Consider the following 18,775-nt stretch of genomic DNA (forward strand, 5'->3'; position numbering starts at 1 on the left):
ATTGCAGACAGAGGGATGCTGGTGATATCTAGCGACAATCTAATATTAAATTAATAGCTTATAAAACCACGTTCAAATAAACGATTTATCATTTATGATACAAATATACATGAAGAAAGGTCTTTGTTGCTTCTGGATTTTTCCAAAAAGAACTACTCTGCTTCGAGCCTCTATAGTCAAAACGTGTAAACGTTCTCGTTCTTGAGAAACGAAACAAAAATGAAAAGCAAATATTGATGACTATCATAATAATCATTCATTCCGATTTTCAAAAAAGTTTTTCAGCCACAGTATATTTTACGAAACGTATAAAGTTTAAATGATTTAAAGTCCAGCCGTTTTGTAGTAATCGAAAAAATATCATACGAGTCATACCATACGACCTCCTCTTTTTTGTAATCGGTTAACGACAAATCGACCGCCCCCCAGGTGGAGCTGAAGCAGAGCGTGACGTCCCTGTCGTCGGAGGTGGAGGCGGGCGGCGCCAACTTCAGCGCGGGGCAGCGCCAGCTGCTGTGCCTCGCGCGCGCCGCGCTCGCGCGCAACCGCCTGCTCGTGCTCGACGAGGCCACCGCCAACGTCGACCCCAAGTGCGTACTCGTCACGGACAGGACCCCGTATCACGCGCTTTATCGCTTTGTTACGGGTTATTTAAAAACTCATTAGCATTACACTAAATCAAGTTACCCTAATAAAATAATAAATTTTATCTTTGTTACGAATGAAAATGAATGTTCGTCATTATCGGTCAAATTTACCCTATCTGGGTAAATTAAACTATCTGGGGAAATAATTAATAACATGTTAGGTACTTAATTGTATCAAAGATAGTATTCCCTTATTAATATTTTATAGTATTGGTAGGCGGACTAGCAGATCAGCCGCCTGATTTTAAGTGGTCTCCACTGCACATAGACATTGGCGCCGTGAGAAACTTCAGCAATTGCAAATGCACCACCAACCTTGGGAACTGAGATGTTATGGCCCCTGTGATTGTCGTTATACTAAATAATACCGCTTGGCAGAAGAATATACAATGAGTGGGTTGTACCTATCCCGATTGCAAAACGGTCTACCGTCAAGTAAACACGTTAGTAATTAAATTATTAATTTGTAACAATGGAATAAACATGCAAATAAAGAGATTCTTGATGATTGATTTTAACTGTTGAGCAAAAAACTGGAAATATAAGTTATGATGTTTTTCTTTTATTTTGTTTATCACGTCACCTTTATGGAAATCAGTATGAATTGCCCATTGCCAATTCTTGGACATTTCCAGCCACATACGTTCAACACGCAATAACACCATTAAATTCTATAATTTTGTTATTCACAGTACGGACGCCTTAATTCAGAAATCGATACGTAAACACTTCTCCGAATGCACAGTTGTTACAGTAGCGCATCGCTTACATACCGTCGCGGACTCTGACCGTGTTGTTGTAAGTATTTTAAGATCCTAGTAAGTCCTATTTTTAGAATAAATCCAATAAATACTAATTCCACGCTTTTTTTAGTTAAAAAAGCGTGGAATTAGTATTTATTGATTCCTAGGCAGGACATATAAAAATTTAATTGTACTTTATTGACATACTCTGTAATTAAAATGGTGGAAAAGAGTAACTACTGAATTTCTTGTCGGTTCTTCTCGGTAAAATCTACGTTCCGAACTGGTCAAAAAAGCATTTACGACCCTACTTCAATAAAGAATATTTTGATTTTAAAAATTAGTATGATATGATGTTATATATGATGACCTTCGTATGTATTTTGTTAAAAAATCCATGAATATATGGATGATAGAAACTCTCACATACATCACAGTATGTACTTGGATTCTATTACAAACATCGTTATCAGTTCATGTTACTGATATAAAATTATGGATGGTGATTATATTTGACGAATTGACATTTGATCTCTAATATCTGTATTTGACATGAGACAGTCTGAAGTGATTTTTTGTATGATCCTAGTCATCTCTACAGACTTTCGTGTCTGGGCTTTTTTTGTGAAATATTTTCGTAGTATTAACACTACTGTTAAAATCAGCAAAATAAAATTATCATACCATTTATTTTGTACTTAGATGAAATGAATATATTAACAATTTGCATTAATGGTCTTTTAACTTTGTAACATATTTAAAACAGAATTTTGGTTATTTATTGATTTATTGAAATAGTTAAACCTTCATGGTTCATATAATCAATAAACATTTGAAATTAACAACTGATATCAGTAACATTTGAATGTCTTTAAAGGTGTAAACAATATTAAATTCGTTTAGTTGTGGTTAAAATCGTAATTCTGTTTTAATAAAAACTAGTAAAAAATTATTGCACAAGTTAATGCAATACTATAATTGTTTTACTTTGTTTACAGGTAATGGAGGCGGGTCAGATAGTAGAGTGTGGTCACCCTCACGAATTGCTGCAAAATGAAGATGGACACTTTTTACAGATGGTTAAACAGCTAGGTCCGGCCTCTGAACAGAGCTTACGCGAATTGGCCCATAATGCTTATCTACAACATATAAAATATGTCGATGCTGATGACCATCCTCTGTAACTAAGTAAATTATAAAACACTTAAGCATCTGAATGCTCCTTACCGGTTAATCTTAAGCTTGCAATAATGTGATTCAATTGAGCTGAGTAATTTGTATTATAAAATTAATTTCTGATTGTGCCTTTTAAAATGTTTTATATTATAAGACATAATATTTTTAAAAAAATTATATTGATCCGAAGCACAATATTTTTCTACCTAGAAAATAAAACAAGTGTGCTATTACAAAAACAGTAGCGGCCTGTTAATGCTCGACAGCTAGGAAATAGCCTTCTCTCCCATTTGGAGCTTACTCCACACTGTTCAAATGTGGGCATTACACATACTGTCTACATAAATTCATAACCATATTCTTCATTTTTATACATATATATATATAGAAAAATAGGGACATTTTGCAAAGCTTTTAAATTTTAATGTGTAATAAAAATTAGCTTCTCTATTAAAAAACATGTAACACACTATTTTTGTATATTTATTTATACTACTTAATTTAGATAAGTTTACAATTAAACATTTAGTGAGTTATTTATATTATATTAGTACATGTAGAATGGACCAAATATAATGTGTTATTCGTCACAAAATACATATACAAAGTACTTAATAATGTCAGTGAATTACTTAAACAATTTTACCTGTTTAGTGTATTTACAATTACTACCAATCTATATTTATTTTTTATTACTTACAAGAAAGCATACAACATGCATTTACAAGTATAATAGTGATTATTTTATATAAAAGATTAGGAACAGACTCAACATTGCCTTAGTCCAGAAACTATGCCTTAAAAGCTAGAAATGTGATTCTCAAAGCTAGACATAATACTTAATAATTAATCATTTTATTAATACTTAATAATTGTCTGCTTCTGCAAGTGCTGTATGCTATTGCATTTCGCTCAGAATAATATATTTATAAAAATGCTTCACAAATTAGGACAAATCTTTGTCTGGACATAATTGTAAACAGCAAGCATAATCAGCTAGATCTGAATATGTGGCAACCCTGGTGACAAACAAATATTCAACTATTATTCAGAAATACATATATTAGAAAATCTGAAAACTGATCAAAAGTTCCAAGGCAAATAGTCAATGTTTATATAAAGGATATAAATATAGATAAATGTTATTATCCCTATATACATAAACAAGAAAAGATTTTTGAATATTTACTCTACATAATTTATATATTAAGAAAGTGTGATTATGTTACTGTAAATGTCTATGACAATAAGTTTATTGTTTTAATAAAAATATTATTTTTATATGTTTGTTTAATTTTATTCAAAACGGTACAAATCCATTTTTTTTTACTTAATTTTACAGATTACAGAGAATAAAGGAAAATCAAAACAAATTTTTTCAATTTTTATTTTTTATATACTAAATTATACAAGTTGTACTTTGCCATTTTTTACTAAATCTGCTATCGGTTTGTATTGCAGTATATGCTGTGAACCCTCTGAAAAAAATAAAATAATAATAAATGTACACAGAAAAATAATTATTTATAACATATTTATAAATAATAATTTTATTATCTGAAAATTTATAAAAATAATTAAAACCAGTGGTGTAAAATTATTTAAAACTCCTCATAATAGATATTTGATAAAAACTTTATTAATTCCTGGAAATCTTAAGATAAGTGTTTAATTGAAGCGAATCCAAGCAAAGATAATTCATTAACCAATTCCATAAGCAACTTTATTGTTATAACATTATAGAGGAGTCTACAATTTTATATAATAAAAAAGAAAATTTTGTGTGAAGTATCTAGAAGTAGTAATAACTGATATTGTTGCTTTCTACATACCTTCTAAGTCTATCTCTTCATCTTGGTCACCTAGTAGGTCTTCTAGTACAATACCATTTACCGTTTCATTAGCCTTAAGAAAGACATGAGATTGATAATTTGGATAAATAGCCATTTTATTGAATTCAAATGTTTGCATATTTCCCGGAACATGATCAAGTACAGTATTTTTTAAATGGTTCTCCATATTCAATACATATTCTTGGGCGTATCTAAATTCAGAAGGCGTTAAATAATTTGTTCCAGACTCTATTCGTTGCTTTTCCTCATTGACTATGGCAATGCAGTAATTTTCTATTTTATTTAACCTAGTTTTAAGATAATTACAAATAATATACTTAATTCTATTTAATTCCATTTTATGAATGCATGAGCGTAAATCAGTTTTGGGTAGTTTATTAATATTTCGCTCCATATGTTGTATTTGTCCTAGCATACATTCGACCATGTCGTTATGATGGGGAAGTATTTCTGGAGACAAACGCTCATTTTGCCAAGCATTTTGAAGAGTTTTTAAAACAGTCTCAGCTGTAATTTCTTCTTCATCTTCACTTAATTCTATATCTTCAGTATCCATCTCTTCTAGAAATAAAACTTTTCATTTAGATACCAAAATTTGTATTATACAATTAAAAACAACAGTATTCAGCAATTTAAAACATTTACTTTTTAATAATGACATTTACAAATCAAATGTTGCCACTTGTCACTATTAACTGTTAAAAAAATTACCATGTTACTGTGTTTTTTTATATTTTGTCGTGTGTATGTTTGATATTAACTCTATCTTTAGTCTATAAACTAAAGATTACATACTGTTACACTACACACTTAATAAAGATTTTTATAAGTATATAACAAAAATAAATCATCACACAGTTAATGTATTCTAGATATCTTAAGAACTTTTTTGGTCAAAAATTGACTGCTAATAAATTAACCTATAAAAAATCTTAACAAAATTTTAACTTATTTGATTATTTTGTAGACCGATACTCAAATAAATATTACACAAATATGTATGTGTGGTATTGGTAAAGTTGTAACGAATATTCGGCTACTATTTGGTAAAATTAAAATTGGCCGAATACTAGCGTATTCGGCCAATTTTCGATATTTGGTTGAATATAGAATATTGATTCTCGGTTCGGCCGAATACCGACTTAAATACAGAAATGAATTGTATTAAAGATGAATATACATTGCTTGTTCGAAACAACGTATTTTTTAACTCTATTGATGTACACATCTATGTAAATAAAATAAAAGATCAGTGGACAGTATCTTACGTAAAATATTTTTCTAAAATAATAAAAACATGTAACTCATCAAAATAAAATAAACTATTTATTATGTTGTATATCATGACTAAATAAACGCTAAGAAAATCAGCCTACTTAAATAATAGATTTTCAAAATGAAAGAGATAAATTTTTCGACCTTAATAGCATAGTAACCACTCATTTAGTTGCCATTTTTAAGACATGAAATAAAACACTGGGTACTCATAGATCTCAAAATTCATCTTACAGGGTGCACTACTCGCAATCAACAATTACACATCTATTTGAAAATAAAATCAAGACAAACGATACAAATACTATGGTATATTATAAAAAAAAATATATAATGACTTTTAAAATAATAATTTGTGTATTTAATGTTACTCTTAAGCTTACAAAATCACTATTCAAAACATCAACAACATATCACCGCAACACGTGGATTGGAGACATGAGACTTTTTTTACCCAAAGTTATATTCATTACATATAGGTAGTTCTGTATACAGTCCCTATGAAATATTGAGTTGTTTTCCTCCGGTCTAATCTGGGAGTTTATATAAGGTTTATTATACGAAAAATAAAAACTGAATTCAATTTGTCAATCCATAAGCAAGGAAAATGATTACTCTTATATAATTTCAGATTAAAATTTTTAAAAGGCTTACACAGATTTGTATCCGCAATTTTTTTAAGAACCTACCACTGGAGTCACTGTGCAATCTCGACATTTGTCCTACCGATGTTTATAATCTTGTTAACAGACTTATATTTCCATATACTTATACTTAGTGGTGTCATAACCATATTAGCCGACTTAAGAAAGTCCAGGGATGTACTAAAACATATTTGCTTTAAATTATTAATTTTTCTTAAGAACTATGTAAAACATTATATATAATATAAAATTAAATCTTTTAGCTAATGAATTAGCATTAGCAGCCTGTAAATTTTCCCACTTCTGGGCTAAAGGCCTCCTCTCCCTTTGAGGAGAAGGTTTGGAGCATATTCCACCACGCTGCTCCAATGCGGGTTGGCGGAATACACATGTGGCAGAATTTCGTTGAAATTAGACACATGCAGGTTTCCTCATGATGTTTTCCTTCACCGCCGAGCACGAGATGAATTATAATCACAAATTAAGCACATGAAAATTCAGTGGTGCCTGCCTGGGTTTGATCCCGAAATCATCGGTTAAAATGCACACGAATTACCGTAAAGAAAATACATTTTCTACTATATTAATGTAAGCGAAATACCACAGACTCATAACAAGATCTCTGAAATTATAGGTTCGATTGACTTAAAATTTAGCATAGTTACTCCTTTCGCAACGTAAACTTTCACTAAGAAAGGTTTTATGAAAATTTCAAGATTTCGATATATATTTATTAAAAGTATAAAAATACGTTATTTAATCAAGTATATTTCACGATTTTTTAACAATTATATTTTACTTGTGAAACAATTGTAGGGATTGCTAATATGAGTAAAACAACAGGCGAATAGGTATATCAGAACGCCCTCCCTGTATTAGACACTTAGGAGGTAATGTATTCACCCTATTATCTATATCTAATTATGAATATCGATTTCCTCATGACGATATTTTAATCCTCCTTCTTTTATTATAAAAGACAGGTGTAGCGTCCGAAAGATCGAGTAGCCTCCGCAACGCCTTGGCATCCTCGCCAGAGATTGGTTATAGCAAACTAAAGACTGGAGTAGTTCGTGAAGCGATTTTCTTCAGTATTTTTGGTATTAACCATCTCGGGGCGATCTACCCACTCTATTCCCTTTTTTAGTGAGTCATAAAAGAATAAGTCGTTTTAACACCATCGTTTTAAAAATTCAAAACTTTAATCTAAAACTTTAAATCGAAATGTTGGTGCTAAAACAAAAATTCTTTTAAACATTTTTTTTTTATAAAATAACTATTTTACCGTTTTTTTTTTTTCAATTTTTACAAGTGTAACTTTTTTTGCAGATTTAAGCACATACTTTTAGGAACACAATGGCAATCACAAGCTTGGACCCTGGTGCGGCCGCTCTTCAGGCGTGGGGCGGTCAGATGGCAGCCTTCGGCAGCAATGAGACTGTCGTCGACAAAGTTCTACCAGATATGCTGCATCTAGTTGACCCCCACTGGTAACATCTTAAATCTTAAAATTTACTCTTACTTACTGTTTCTTGATGCAAGACTTAGTAACAAAGATCTTCTCACTAAATATCAAATTAAATAAAAACAATATTTGTAGGTACCAATTCCCACCCATGAATCCGCTATGGCATGGCCTCCTCGGATTTGTGATCGGGATTTTGGGCTTCATTTCCATCACAGGCAACGGAATGGTCATCTACATCTTCACAACCACAAAGGTAATTAATACAGGGTGATATTATTTATAGACGTTCGTGAATTATTTATTAATTTGCACACAAATGTAATTATGATATTATTTTCCAGACCCTCAAAACACCATCAAACATCCTCGTCGTAAACTTAGCATTTTCGGACTTCCTCATGATGTGTGTAATGTCACCTCCTATGGTGGTCAACTGTTACACCGAGACATGGGTATTCGGTAAGTAAAGTTTTGTTTTAGAAATTTTGACAATAAGCTGAAATAATCGAATAGTTCATACCTGGCTGATTAAAAATTTACAATCTCACTTAGTAAGATATATCTTGAGCTTTACTTCTAAAATAATTCATTTAATAAACATAATTTACACTTATTCTAGGACCACTAGCGTGTCAGCTATACGCGTGTGCCGGATCCTTATTCGGATGCGCCTCTATCTGGACCATGACGATGATTGCTTTCGACCGCTACAACGTGATCGTAAAAGGAATTGCCGCCAAACCTATGACAATCAATGGCGCTATGCTTCGAGTGCTGGGAATCTGGATGTTCTCATTGGCATGGACCGTTGCGCCCATGTTCGGATGGGGCCGGTAAGAATTAAATCAAAAAATATTATAATGTCTAATATAATAATCTTCAACTAAATAATGTATAAATTCATATTTAAGATATGTACCTGAGGGAAACATGACCGCCTGTGGAACTGACTATCTTGACAAGAGCTGGTTCAACCGCAGCTACATCTTAATCTACTCCCTTTTCTGCTACTTCTCGCCTCTCTTCCTCATCATCTACTCCTACTTCTTCATTGTGCAGGTACAGTAATATAAATTTAAATATTGCATGATAAGAAATCAAATTCATTGGAACGCCAATTAATTAAATATTTCGACGGTTATACCAGGCGGTAGCAGCTCACGAGAAGGCGATGAGGGAACAGGCCAAGAAAATGAACGTTGCTTCTCTCAGGTCATCTGATGCGGCTAACACAAGCGCTGAGTGCAAATTGGCTAAGGTACAATCATACGAAAATTTTTATTTAAAAAAAATATGACTGAAATTGAAAAACAATAACTCAATTTAATTCCAAATACAGGTTGCTTTAATGACCATCTCACTGTGGTTCATGGCATGGACTCCATACCTTGTCATTAACTATGCTGGTATCTTCGAAACTGCCACGATCACTCCTCTCGCTACTATCTGGGGCTCTGTCTTCGCCAAGGCTAATGCTGTCTACAATCCTATTGTATACGGTATCAGGTATGAAAATTTTACGACTTTATATATCCAATATATGAAAGCATTTTTATAACAGATAAAAATAACAAAAACATAGAACTAAGTTAACACAATAATTACTATACTATAAACTAAAATATATCTAATGAAATAAATTTAAAACAGTTTACAAATTAATGTTTAAATTATCTTAACAGCCACCCGAAATACCGTGCGGCTTTGTACGCGAGGTTCCCAGCCCTTGCTTGCCAGCCCTCACCCGAAGATAACGCCTCGGTAGCCTCCGCCGCCACCGCCACCGAAGAAAAACCATCAGCGTGAACACTACGACGTCCAAGATCGACTACCTACCAATGGCCTTACGCTCGTTCGGAAAATGATTCTGCCAACGCGATGTTCTTTATTATTTTTATACGTGAAAATTTACTGTACAAAGTTATCTCGAGCACAGAGCGCGAGCTCTACAAAATATTCGGATATTAAAGTTTTTAGTTTGTTACTTACTTCAGCATATTTTGAGTTCGCGTTTTGTGCGTCTATTTGAACATTGCACACATTTCTTATGCCTTTGCTTGTAACACTGGCCGGCGGCATAAAAAATACAAAAAAAAATACATAAAAGGGAACAATGTCGCTAGGCCGCCCTGTGAACCATGAGACTGCTCCCAATTAGTAAATAGGTAACGCAACGGAATCTAAACGACGGAAAAGATGCAATGTATATTGGACAAATAAAGTTTATGACTGGCAAAGTGGTTTATGACCACATAAATGAACTGTTTAATTTTTTACCCTTTATCCTTTTATAACTATTCATTATTTATCATAAAGAAAAATAATATTATTAAGAAAAAATTTAATTTCTATATATATATATGTATAAATACTTAGGAAGCTAAATAATTTAACGAAAATATTTTTACATTATATAAAACACATAAAGAAGGTCAATAAATCATAAAGAAAAAAGTAAAAATAAATTGAACAAAAAATGAATCATATAATTATACCTGCATATTATAACTACACACTTCATACAACAGCACAGCACAGCACAGCAATACAATTTATACAATTGGTTAAAAGCTTTAATCCGAAAACCTTGCAACAACGTTTCAAAATAATGCCAATCGTCGCTAAGCAACTAAAATACAAACATTCACATTCACTGCTTTATCAATGTGTCGCCTTAAAAGCTTTTACAACAAACGATTTATTATAATTAAAAATAATAGGAAAATGAAAGTCTTGTGTGACAGAAATTAAAAATATAAAGCCTAATTATGACTCATAAAACATCATACGCATTCCATCACAATTTTCCAAACTTGGCGGAGGAATCTGGTTTTACATTTAATACACACAAGCCACGCATTCACATAGAATGGAACAAAATAAGTAAGTTTATTAATGTTTTTTAAATTAATTTTATATTATTCTAAAAATATATACTTATTTTTTTTTTCTATTTTCAACCAAATTGTACGTGAAAAACAAATTTTCAAAACAACTTTAATAAACACCATCCAGCGCAGCATCTATATCCCTAAAAATATGCGTCTTCATTACAATCGGTTAGATAAACTGATTAAAAATACACTTCCATGATTTAACCTACTTACCCATATTTACATATCATGACGTTTAATTAAAACTGAGTTGAATCTTTTCTTAGATCTAAACATACAAATTTCTTATTAACAATTAAAGTAATTGAGGACTCCGAGTAATATTTTACTTGGATATCCAACTTTGAATACACTGTACTCGCCGTAAAACTGACCACATACAAAAAATGGTAGATAAACTCAACACTACAAAATTATTAAGTAAAGGTTAAAAACGTTTAGGAATGGCATGTACTAAATGAAACAAAAATACTTACACTTTAGGTCAACGTATTTCAGTTTTAGCGTTTGCTCCTTTCGTCTTTACTTTTAAACCAAATTATTATACAACAAGCTTTTGTCTGCTGCTTATTTTATTTTGTTGCGGAGTTATTTTAATATCTCCTAAAATATTCATCGAAATTAAATGATGTAAAGGGATAAATTGTATGAATATTGTATTTATTTGGATAATGGTAAATATTATGTTATAAAACACCTTGGCAAATAATAAATAATAAACTATTTTAGGACAAATTTGATTACCATAAAAAATATTAGAGTAAGCCTCAAAAAATAGACGAAGAATAAAAAGAAACGGATTTTTTCTTAGAACCTTCTTCGATATATGCGTTATTTAAGACTATAATATTTTTTGTAATCGGACCAGTAGCTCCCGAGGCGCGCAAACTCTTCAGTATCTTAATATTAGTATTTCTATAGTAGGTACTCGTGTAAATAAATAGTAGTCACACAGCTTGTTTCATGTAAACACTGCTATAATATAAAAATATATTCTGTAGTTACTGTAATAAGATAACACCTCGTATTAAAACCGTCGTTTTAGATTAAAACATACATATAAACATAAACATTACATATTAAAAGAACATAGTTCTTAAGAGTGATATATGGCATAAATTATAAAATGATATATAACAAGAAGGTTAAGGTTATAAGTATTTGTATATACACTGCTTGTATATATGTATATATAACGCGTATTTATAGAAAAACAATTGATTAGTATAAAATTATTTGATAGAGTCTCTCTTTTCAGAAATGGTTGATATAGATTCTATAATAAGAGATAGAAAATTTGGACTACTAGAACAACACATTAATGATGTAAGTAATTATAACCTTATTTATTGTAAGAAGGACTAAAGGTAAACAGACCTATTGCTATATAAACAGTTATTAATTAATATAATATATCGAAATATCAAATAATAAGAAATTATTTTAAAGTATTGAAATTAGTTATATTATTTTGTTTGAATAAATAATAATCTTTACGTGAAAGTGCCTAATAAGATTCTACCAAACAAATCTTTATCAGGGTTAATTATGCTCTTTTCTTATTTTTGATTTATAATGTTACCGAATTCCAGTAGAGAAACACATATAAACCTATTTTTTGATGTATAGGAACTATATTGTAGCAACTTAGTAGGTATATCTGAACCTATTTGTCTAATCATGATTTAATATAAAGAAATATTAATATCTTCAGATATTGGGGTGTGTATTGGAATCTGAATTCGATGTTCGAATTCTAGATGAAGGTGTACTAAAGATATTTCGTTTGTCACAATTAGCAGTCGAATATCAACAATTCTGTCGAAACTATCTGGATCGTAGTATTTATGTAATGCGAGAAGAAGTTACAAACTTACTCAAGGTAATTTATTATTCAATAAAATAATTATAATACAGTCTTAATTAAAATTTTTTAATGTTGAAATATATGTTTAAAGTTTCATTATCTAGGAAGTTGAAACAACTAGAAGAAGTTTAAAAGAAAAAGATGAAGAAATAAGAAAATTAAAAAGAAAAAGCAAACATTCTATACGTACGCCGTTACATTACGGCAATGAAAATATAGCTACAATGCTCTTGAAAACATTAAATAATACCAAAGGAGACATATTTAGTTCTACTTCACACGCCGATGTATTACAATACAATAAATGTAATTATTGCGAAAAAATATTTTTAAATCAATTATACTTAAAAAGTCATATGTCAAGACGACATGCAGATATTATAAATATTCCAAAAAATGAGGCACCTGAGAAGATTACAGCTAATGAAAATACTAATTCTAAGTTAAATGAAGAAATAGAAGAACTTAAAACAAAATTAAAGCAAATGGAAAATTTAATTATAAATACACGAAGTTCTAATGGTCAAATGGAAATTACAGAAAATATAATCGAAAAAGTTGAACCACATAGCAATCAAAAACTAACAAAAGATATGAAAGACGCTGAAGTATCTACGGATTTAAATATGCAAGACAAGATTGATACTTGGAAAAAAGATGAGTATGAAAAATATAATCAAGAAATAGTACTATTACGCAAACAAATTATTGATATTATAAGTAATAAAGAAAAGCAAGAACAATCTTCTATTCAAAATGATTTAAAAATAATGGAACAACTGCAGGCAACAATCAAACAGCAGAGTTCAGAAATAACATCATTAAAAGAGGAACTTCTTAAGGGATGTGAAAACGAAAAAGAGAAAAGAAAAGAGATTGAGAATCAAATGGTCTATTGGATAAAACAAGCAGAAAAGCAATCAAATGAATATAAAATATTATTACAAAAACTAAATGATGTAACAAACGAAGCGCGCGAATATCGTGCTCGAGCTGATGCAGAAAAAGAAAAATCTTCAAAGTTACAAGATATATTAGACCAACATTTAAGCAGAACCCCGAAAAAAGAATCAAATCAAAAGAACAAAGTAAGATCCCATCTTATCTATTAACAAAAAAAATATTGTATTCTCTTAAATTATTTACATGTGTAATTTCAGATAAATGAAGAAATAAACGAAACAAATGATGTGGATAGCGCAAAAATAGCAGAAAAGACACCTACAGCCGACTTAATTACTCTTTCTAAGCTCCAACAAAAGGCACAGGAACTTCTTAATATGAATGATACAAGTACTTGTGAAAGTTCAAGTACAAGTGACGAAAAAATTAAAATGAAAAATGTAGTCAAGATTTCGTCGAGTGACGATAAATCTAAAAATCAAACTATGAAAAAAAAAAATTCAATAAAAAGTACACAATATTCTAATGACATTGATACAATCAGAAAATCTAGAAATAAATCCGAAAAGAAACCTCACAATAAAATTAATTCGACCGCGCATACAGCTTCAAAAAAGGAAAATAGTTACGTTCACCTTCCTAGCAGGTATTTGTCTCTCGGACTGACAATAATTATTTATTATTATGAACACTTTTTTTTTCATTAAAATTACTAACAAGGTAAAAAAATATACAAAATATAACACACTTATAGTAATTAAACTATTTTATTTATTAAAGGCATCTTTGATGATAACCTTATTTGTATTTTGTAGAGAAATACTTTTTAATATTTTTACAGCCCCATGAAAATAGTGAGGGCAAAAGTAACAGAGGAAGTTAACCAACGTTTAATATCTCTTGGAGTGGACCCGTTAAGAAATCGACTGCCGCAAAATACTTTTCGAAAACAACGCATTCTCTTACAAAAAGAACAGGAGACTAAAACAAAGGTCTCTAATAACATATTTTGTAAAGTATTTATATACCTTTATATCTTTAAAAAATTATAACACAAATGTGTAAAATTCGATTAATATTATACCAAATTATATTAATCACCAAAGATTAAAATAATTTAAACAGTTAATTAATTTAATTTCAGAAGTTTCCAGTAAGAGATAAAATATTACATTCAATAATGGCTCATTTAGATGAATCTACGGCCAATAAAAATATTTCTCCACGAAATGACTATATTTCACCCAACAAGTCGCCTAAAATATTCAGTCTTTCATCAGTTTTTACTAACGTTAAGACAAAGGCTTTATCACTTGTAAAATCAAGTGAATCTATTAATAACACTAATAAATCTTACAATCATATTTCCAAAAAAGCTATAGCATTACTAAAAACACCTCCCGAATCTGCCAATACTAGTCCAATAATCAACCGTCACAGCGTTATTTCCCCAAATAAAACTGGAAGAAAAGTTTCAAAAACAAAAAGGAATAAATATCAATCATCTAAATCATTAACACAAAATAAAAATTCTGAAGCTTTTGATGTGAACAATGTAAGTGACGACTCCAACTCTCAGTCACTGGAACAAGAGCGCACTCATAAGCAAAAAGCAAGGGTTGTTAATAACCTCGTGAAATCTCCATTACGACGCCCTACCGATATACCTGAAAATCACAACGTTACAAATCACAGGTTTTTTATCAATCGTGACGATAAATCTCAGCCCAAATCTGATGATATATATCAAATCAATGCTCAAGAAATCAATGTCAACAAAAAGTCAATTATTGAAAATATCGATGATAGTAGTGATGCAGTAGAGTCTATAGTCTCATCGCCAAGAAAATTTTATTCCGAAGAAAACATTAATAATTTCAAACAAACAAAAGGAGTTCTAAAAAATGCGTCTTCTACATCTTCTTTGAATAAAAAAAAAGTCATTTTTGATATGGACGCAATACAAATGAAATCTCTGAGTGCGTCACCATCACAAAGTATTACAGAAAAAAGCGATAATAAAGAACAAATCGAATCTGGAATCGTGAATTTGGACACTGAAGAGTGGGATATATCGAGGTATGTATACCGTATAGAATTTAAACTAAATCGATTTGAAATTTGTATTCTTTTAATTATTTTATTACTGTTCCTTCTACAGCATTGAAAATGAACATCCGACATCAACATTCAAGGTTCAAGTCACTTCACATACAAGCCCCAAAATTGCTGAACTAAAAAAATCGATTGAATCGCAACTTACTCGTCGTAATCCAACTCTTTCAACTGCTCTAGTTGGCGGAGTTGATGTTTTAACAGCACCGGTACAAAAAATTACAAATTTTGGGGGCAGTAATACTAGTCTCGGCAGTTCTATCCTTGATGATACAGACAGCATACCAATTCAAAATAAAACTTTTGTGAAATCAATACACGTTGAAAAAGATGATAGTGAAATAGAAATTTCGGATTTAATTAATGATACAGTAGATAATAAGACGTATGTAAAGTCATATTAGTAGTAAGATTTCAAATGTCAGTTAAAAGTGAAATACAAATAAGTAAAAGTATTTTTTTAACAAAAAACGTATATCATCCTTATATAGCATGTTGATACTATAAGACCATGAAACGAAATTAGATTATCACTTCCATAACATAATCAATATTAAAACACTACAATCAGTCCGGCCTTAGCCCATTCCGGGCCCCTAGGCACACGGTAATTATTGGGCATTGGCGGACGACCTTTTCATTTTCTCAACTGCATTTATTTAAAAAATCATAAGCTTTATTATATCTAAATTTATTTTTAAAGTATCGTGCCCTTTAGGGGCACAAAGAAAGATTGAAAACTTCAATTGTCCTCTGCGTTTTTATTTGGCAACACTTCATAGCAATTGATTGTATTGGTGCTGTAACGCGTGCTGCCCATTGATGTTTACGTGTTTCGAATTAATATCGCACATATAAAAAACAAAATTCTTATAACTAATGAAGAAAATGATATATTTATTATGTACCAACATAATAAAATTTTATCAATATACTTTTTACCAATAATATGCTACTTCCTACTATATCTGATAGTAAAATTGATAGCATGTTTTCATGTTTTTAGTAGACAATATTACGGTTATTAACATCAATAAACCGAGCACTTGTTTGCAAATGTCCTAAGGGCTTCTATACCAATGAAATGGGAATTTTATAAATAAAAGACTAACATGTTCGTTTTGTAAGTTTTATTTTCTGTAAAATGACATTTACGTCTCCTTCTTTGCCTCTGTCTTTCCACCACGAATTCTTCCAGTTCTGCGAGCAGCAATAAGACCGACCTTGCGACCAGCTGATGTGCCTCTCTTGACAGTAGATGCCTTACCTAAAATTTAATTAAATTTATTTAGTAGTTGCTTTTGTGGTTCTGGTCACCGGGCTCAGAGTAAATTTATTGAAGTATAGAGTAAGTTTGAAATTGAAATAATTTGTTATTTTATTTGACTAAAATAATTATAACTTAATTTCAATTTAAATACTTAGATAACCAGCTTTAGAAACCAATCAAAATAAACTTACCAATGTGTTGATGGTTACCACCTCCGTGAGGATGCTCCACTGGGTTCATGGACACACCTCGTACATATGGCCAGCAGTTACGCTTAACCTTGTATTTATGGTAAGCACGTCCAGCCTTCAAGATAGGTTTGTCGATACGACCACCACCGGCAACAATACCTAAAAATTAAACTAAATTATAAATATTTTCACAGCTAGGTTTGTTATTATTTAAACATAAGAATTAATCAGAAAGAGCCTCTGTGTAATCATAGCATATTCAGAGTAGGTAAGTGAAAGTCATCATAGTGAATAATTTGTTCTTTTATCGAATATAGGAAGCTATAGTAATGTATAAACATTTTGTTTTAAAATTCATGATGAAACTTTCAATTCAACTTACCAACCATTCCTCTATTGCTAGATGGCAGAACTTTCTTGGCTCCAGAGGGAAGCTTCACTCTAGTACGCTTGGCATCAGGATTATGACCAATGACGGTAGCAAAATTTCCAGAGGCACGAGCTAGCCGACCTCTATCGCCCATCTTTTCTTCAAGGTTGCATACAATTGTACCCTCAGGCATAGCACCCACTGGCATAACATTTCCTATAAAATACAAATAGAATAACTATAAATGTCACAACCTTATATTTTTAAAATCAAGAGGTTATGTTGCATGGCAATAAGGTTAGAGCGAGAGATATAAAAAATATATTGATATTAGTGTTATTTGAGGTTATAGTTTAAGGGCGATGAAGATGTAAAATTTAAATGAATTTGGAGTACGTAGAAATTAACCATACCAACTTCAAGAGTAGCTTTCTTTCCACAGTAAACAAATTGGCCTGTGTAGAGACCCTCTGGCGCAATGAAAAGTTCCTTGCGGGTCTTAAATTTGTAAGGGTCGCGGAAATGCACAACAGCTAATGGAGCTCCACGGCCAGGGTCATGGATGATATCCTAATTATAAATAAATAAAATTAGTAAATTAAATTAGTAGATATAAATGGACTCCAAACCAAAATATTTTATTATTGAAAAACATTTTGTACCTTTACGACGCCTTTGATGTAACCATGACGTTCTGCATAATCTAAGGAACGGAGTTTTGGTGCACCTTTCCTTTTCTTAGTGTGTGATACGAAGACCGAACCGGCACCTTTACGCTGAGCCCGAATAACACGACCCATTGTCACGTCTCGTCAACCCCCACTGAAAATATTTATTACATTAATATTTTCTCGAAATAATATCATAATGTTTCGAGTGCGTATTTTTTACACTTTATTTCAATAAGATTCAATGAAAAAAAGCAAAACGCTCATTGATATCTTTGGATAAATATTAAGAACAACTTTAACGTACATTTTCAATGAGGGAAACTTCAGAAAGAATTTGACATTAATGTTATAACGATGGTATTGCCATTTGCCCAGAAGTGAATAAGGCCAAATATACACATTACATATTTTTGTGTTTGACGAATGACAATAGAGTGTAGAGCTACACTTAGTATACTAATTACAAGGATGCGAGAATTGCTTAAAACATAATATTTTTTATTTATAAGTTTATTTAAATCTTTTCTATTAAAATATATAATATATATATATATATATATGAACAAATGGACATGTTTTATCATCTCTACATAGTATTAAACAGAGTAATTCAAAAGGAAGGATTTTTTTGTGTATAATACATGCATATTAAAGTAAAGATGAGCAAGAATGTTTCTTTTTATGTTTA

The 18,775-nt window shown here is 30.9% G+C and overlaps 5 protein-coding genes across 6 annotated transcripts in view; 3 read left to right on the plus strand and 2 right to left on the minus strand.

Moving 5' to 3' along the window:
* The window catches only part of LOC125075322 (ATP-binding cassette sub-family C member 4-like), a 36,418-nt gene extending 32,571 nt beyond the window's left edge, over positions 1 to 3,847 (plus strand). The window contains exons 22-24 of the mRNA XM_047687053.1: positions 430 to 590; positions 1,340 to 1,445; positions 2,389 to 3,847. Coding sequence (XP_047543009.1) covers positions 430 to 590; positions 1,340 to 1,445; positions 2,389 to 2,574 — 453 coding nt within the window. The 3' untranslated portion in view covers positions 2,575 to 3,847. The remainder of the gene's footprint in view (positions 1 to 429; positions 591 to 1,339; positions 1,446 to 2,388) is intronic.
* An 86-nt stretch (positions 3,848 to 3,933) lies between these two features.
* Positions 3,934 to 5,055, minus strand: LOC125075358 (DNA replication complex GINS protein SLD5). The gene is made up of 2 exons (XM_047687093.1): positions 4,399 to 5,055; positions 3,934 to 4,044 (listed from the first exon to the last, which is right to left on the minus strand). The coding sequence occupies exons 1-2, from the start codon at positions 4,973 to 4,975 to the stop codon at positions 3,971 to 3,973; spliced, it is 651 nt and encodes a 216-aa protein (XP_047543049.1). The 5' UTR covers positions 4,976 to 5,055; the 3' UTR covers positions 3,934 to 3,970.
* A 2,276-nt stretch (positions 5,056 to 7,331) lies between these two features.
* Positions 7,332 to 10,063, plus strand: LOC125075344 (opsin-1-like). Of its 2 annotated transcripts, none has more exons than XM_047687075.1 (9): positions 7,332 to 7,484; positions 7,668 to 7,828; positions 7,939 to 8,059; positions 8,148 to 8,265; positions 8,426 to 8,639; positions 8,718 to 8,865; positions 8,954 to 9,064; positions 9,146 to 9,312; positions 9,489 to 10,063. In XM_047687075.1, the coding sequence occupies exons 2-9, from the start codon at positions 7,695 to 7,697 to the stop codon at positions 9,610 to 9,612; spliced, it is 1,137 nt and encodes a 378-aa protein (XP_047543031.1). In that variant the 5' UTR covers positions 7,332 to 7,484; positions 7,668 to 7,694; the 3' UTR covers positions 9,613 to 10,063. The 2 variants fall into 2 exon arrangements, with proteins under 2 accessions (XP_047543031.1, XP_047543039.1); XM_047687083.1 differs by having other exon boundaries at positions 7,332 to 7,438.
* A 511-nt stretch (positions 10,064 to 10,574) lies between these two features.
* Positions 10,575 to 16,038, plus strand: LOC125075335 (cilium assembly protein DZIP1L). The gene is made up of 8 exons (XM_047687063.1): positions 10,575 to 10,689; positions 11,959 to 12,026; positions 12,415 to 12,582; positions 12,672 to 13,655; positions 13,728 to 14,116; positions 14,312 to 14,462; positions 14,615 to 15,549; positions 15,632 to 16,038. Exons 1-8 carry the CDS (start codon positions 10,575 to 10,577, stop codon positions 15,987 to 15,989), a joined length of 3,168 nt encoding a protein of 1,055 aa, XP_047543019.1. The 3' UTR covers positions 15,990 to 16,038.
* A 662-nt stretch (positions 16,039 to 16,700) lies between these two features.
* Positions 16,701 to 18,500, minus strand: LOC125069833 (60S ribosomal protein L8). Its single transcript, XM_047679427.1, has 6 exons — positions 18,392 to 18,500; positions 18,079 to 18,238; positions 17,830 to 17,986; positions 17,429 to 17,632; positions 17,047 to 17,205; positions 16,701 to 16,852 (listed from the first exon to the last, which is right to left on the minus strand). Exons 2-6 carry the CDS (start codon positions 18,214 to 18,216, stop codon positions 16,737 to 16,739), a joined length of 774 nt encoding a protein of 257 aa, XP_047535383.1. The 5' UTR covers positions 18,217 to 18,238; positions 18,392 to 18,500; the 3' UTR covers positions 16,701 to 16,736.
* Between the last annotated feature and the right edge of the window lie 275 nt (positions 18,501 to 18,775).

Source organism: Vanessa atalanta, chromosome 2, assembly GCF_905147765.1.
Source record: "Vanessa atalanta chromosome 2, ilVanAtal1.2, whole genome shotgun sequence".
In the NCBI taxonomy this organism is placed as follows: Eukaryota; Metazoa; Arthropoda; class Insecta; order Lepidoptera; family Nymphalidae; genus Vanessa; species Vanessa atalanta.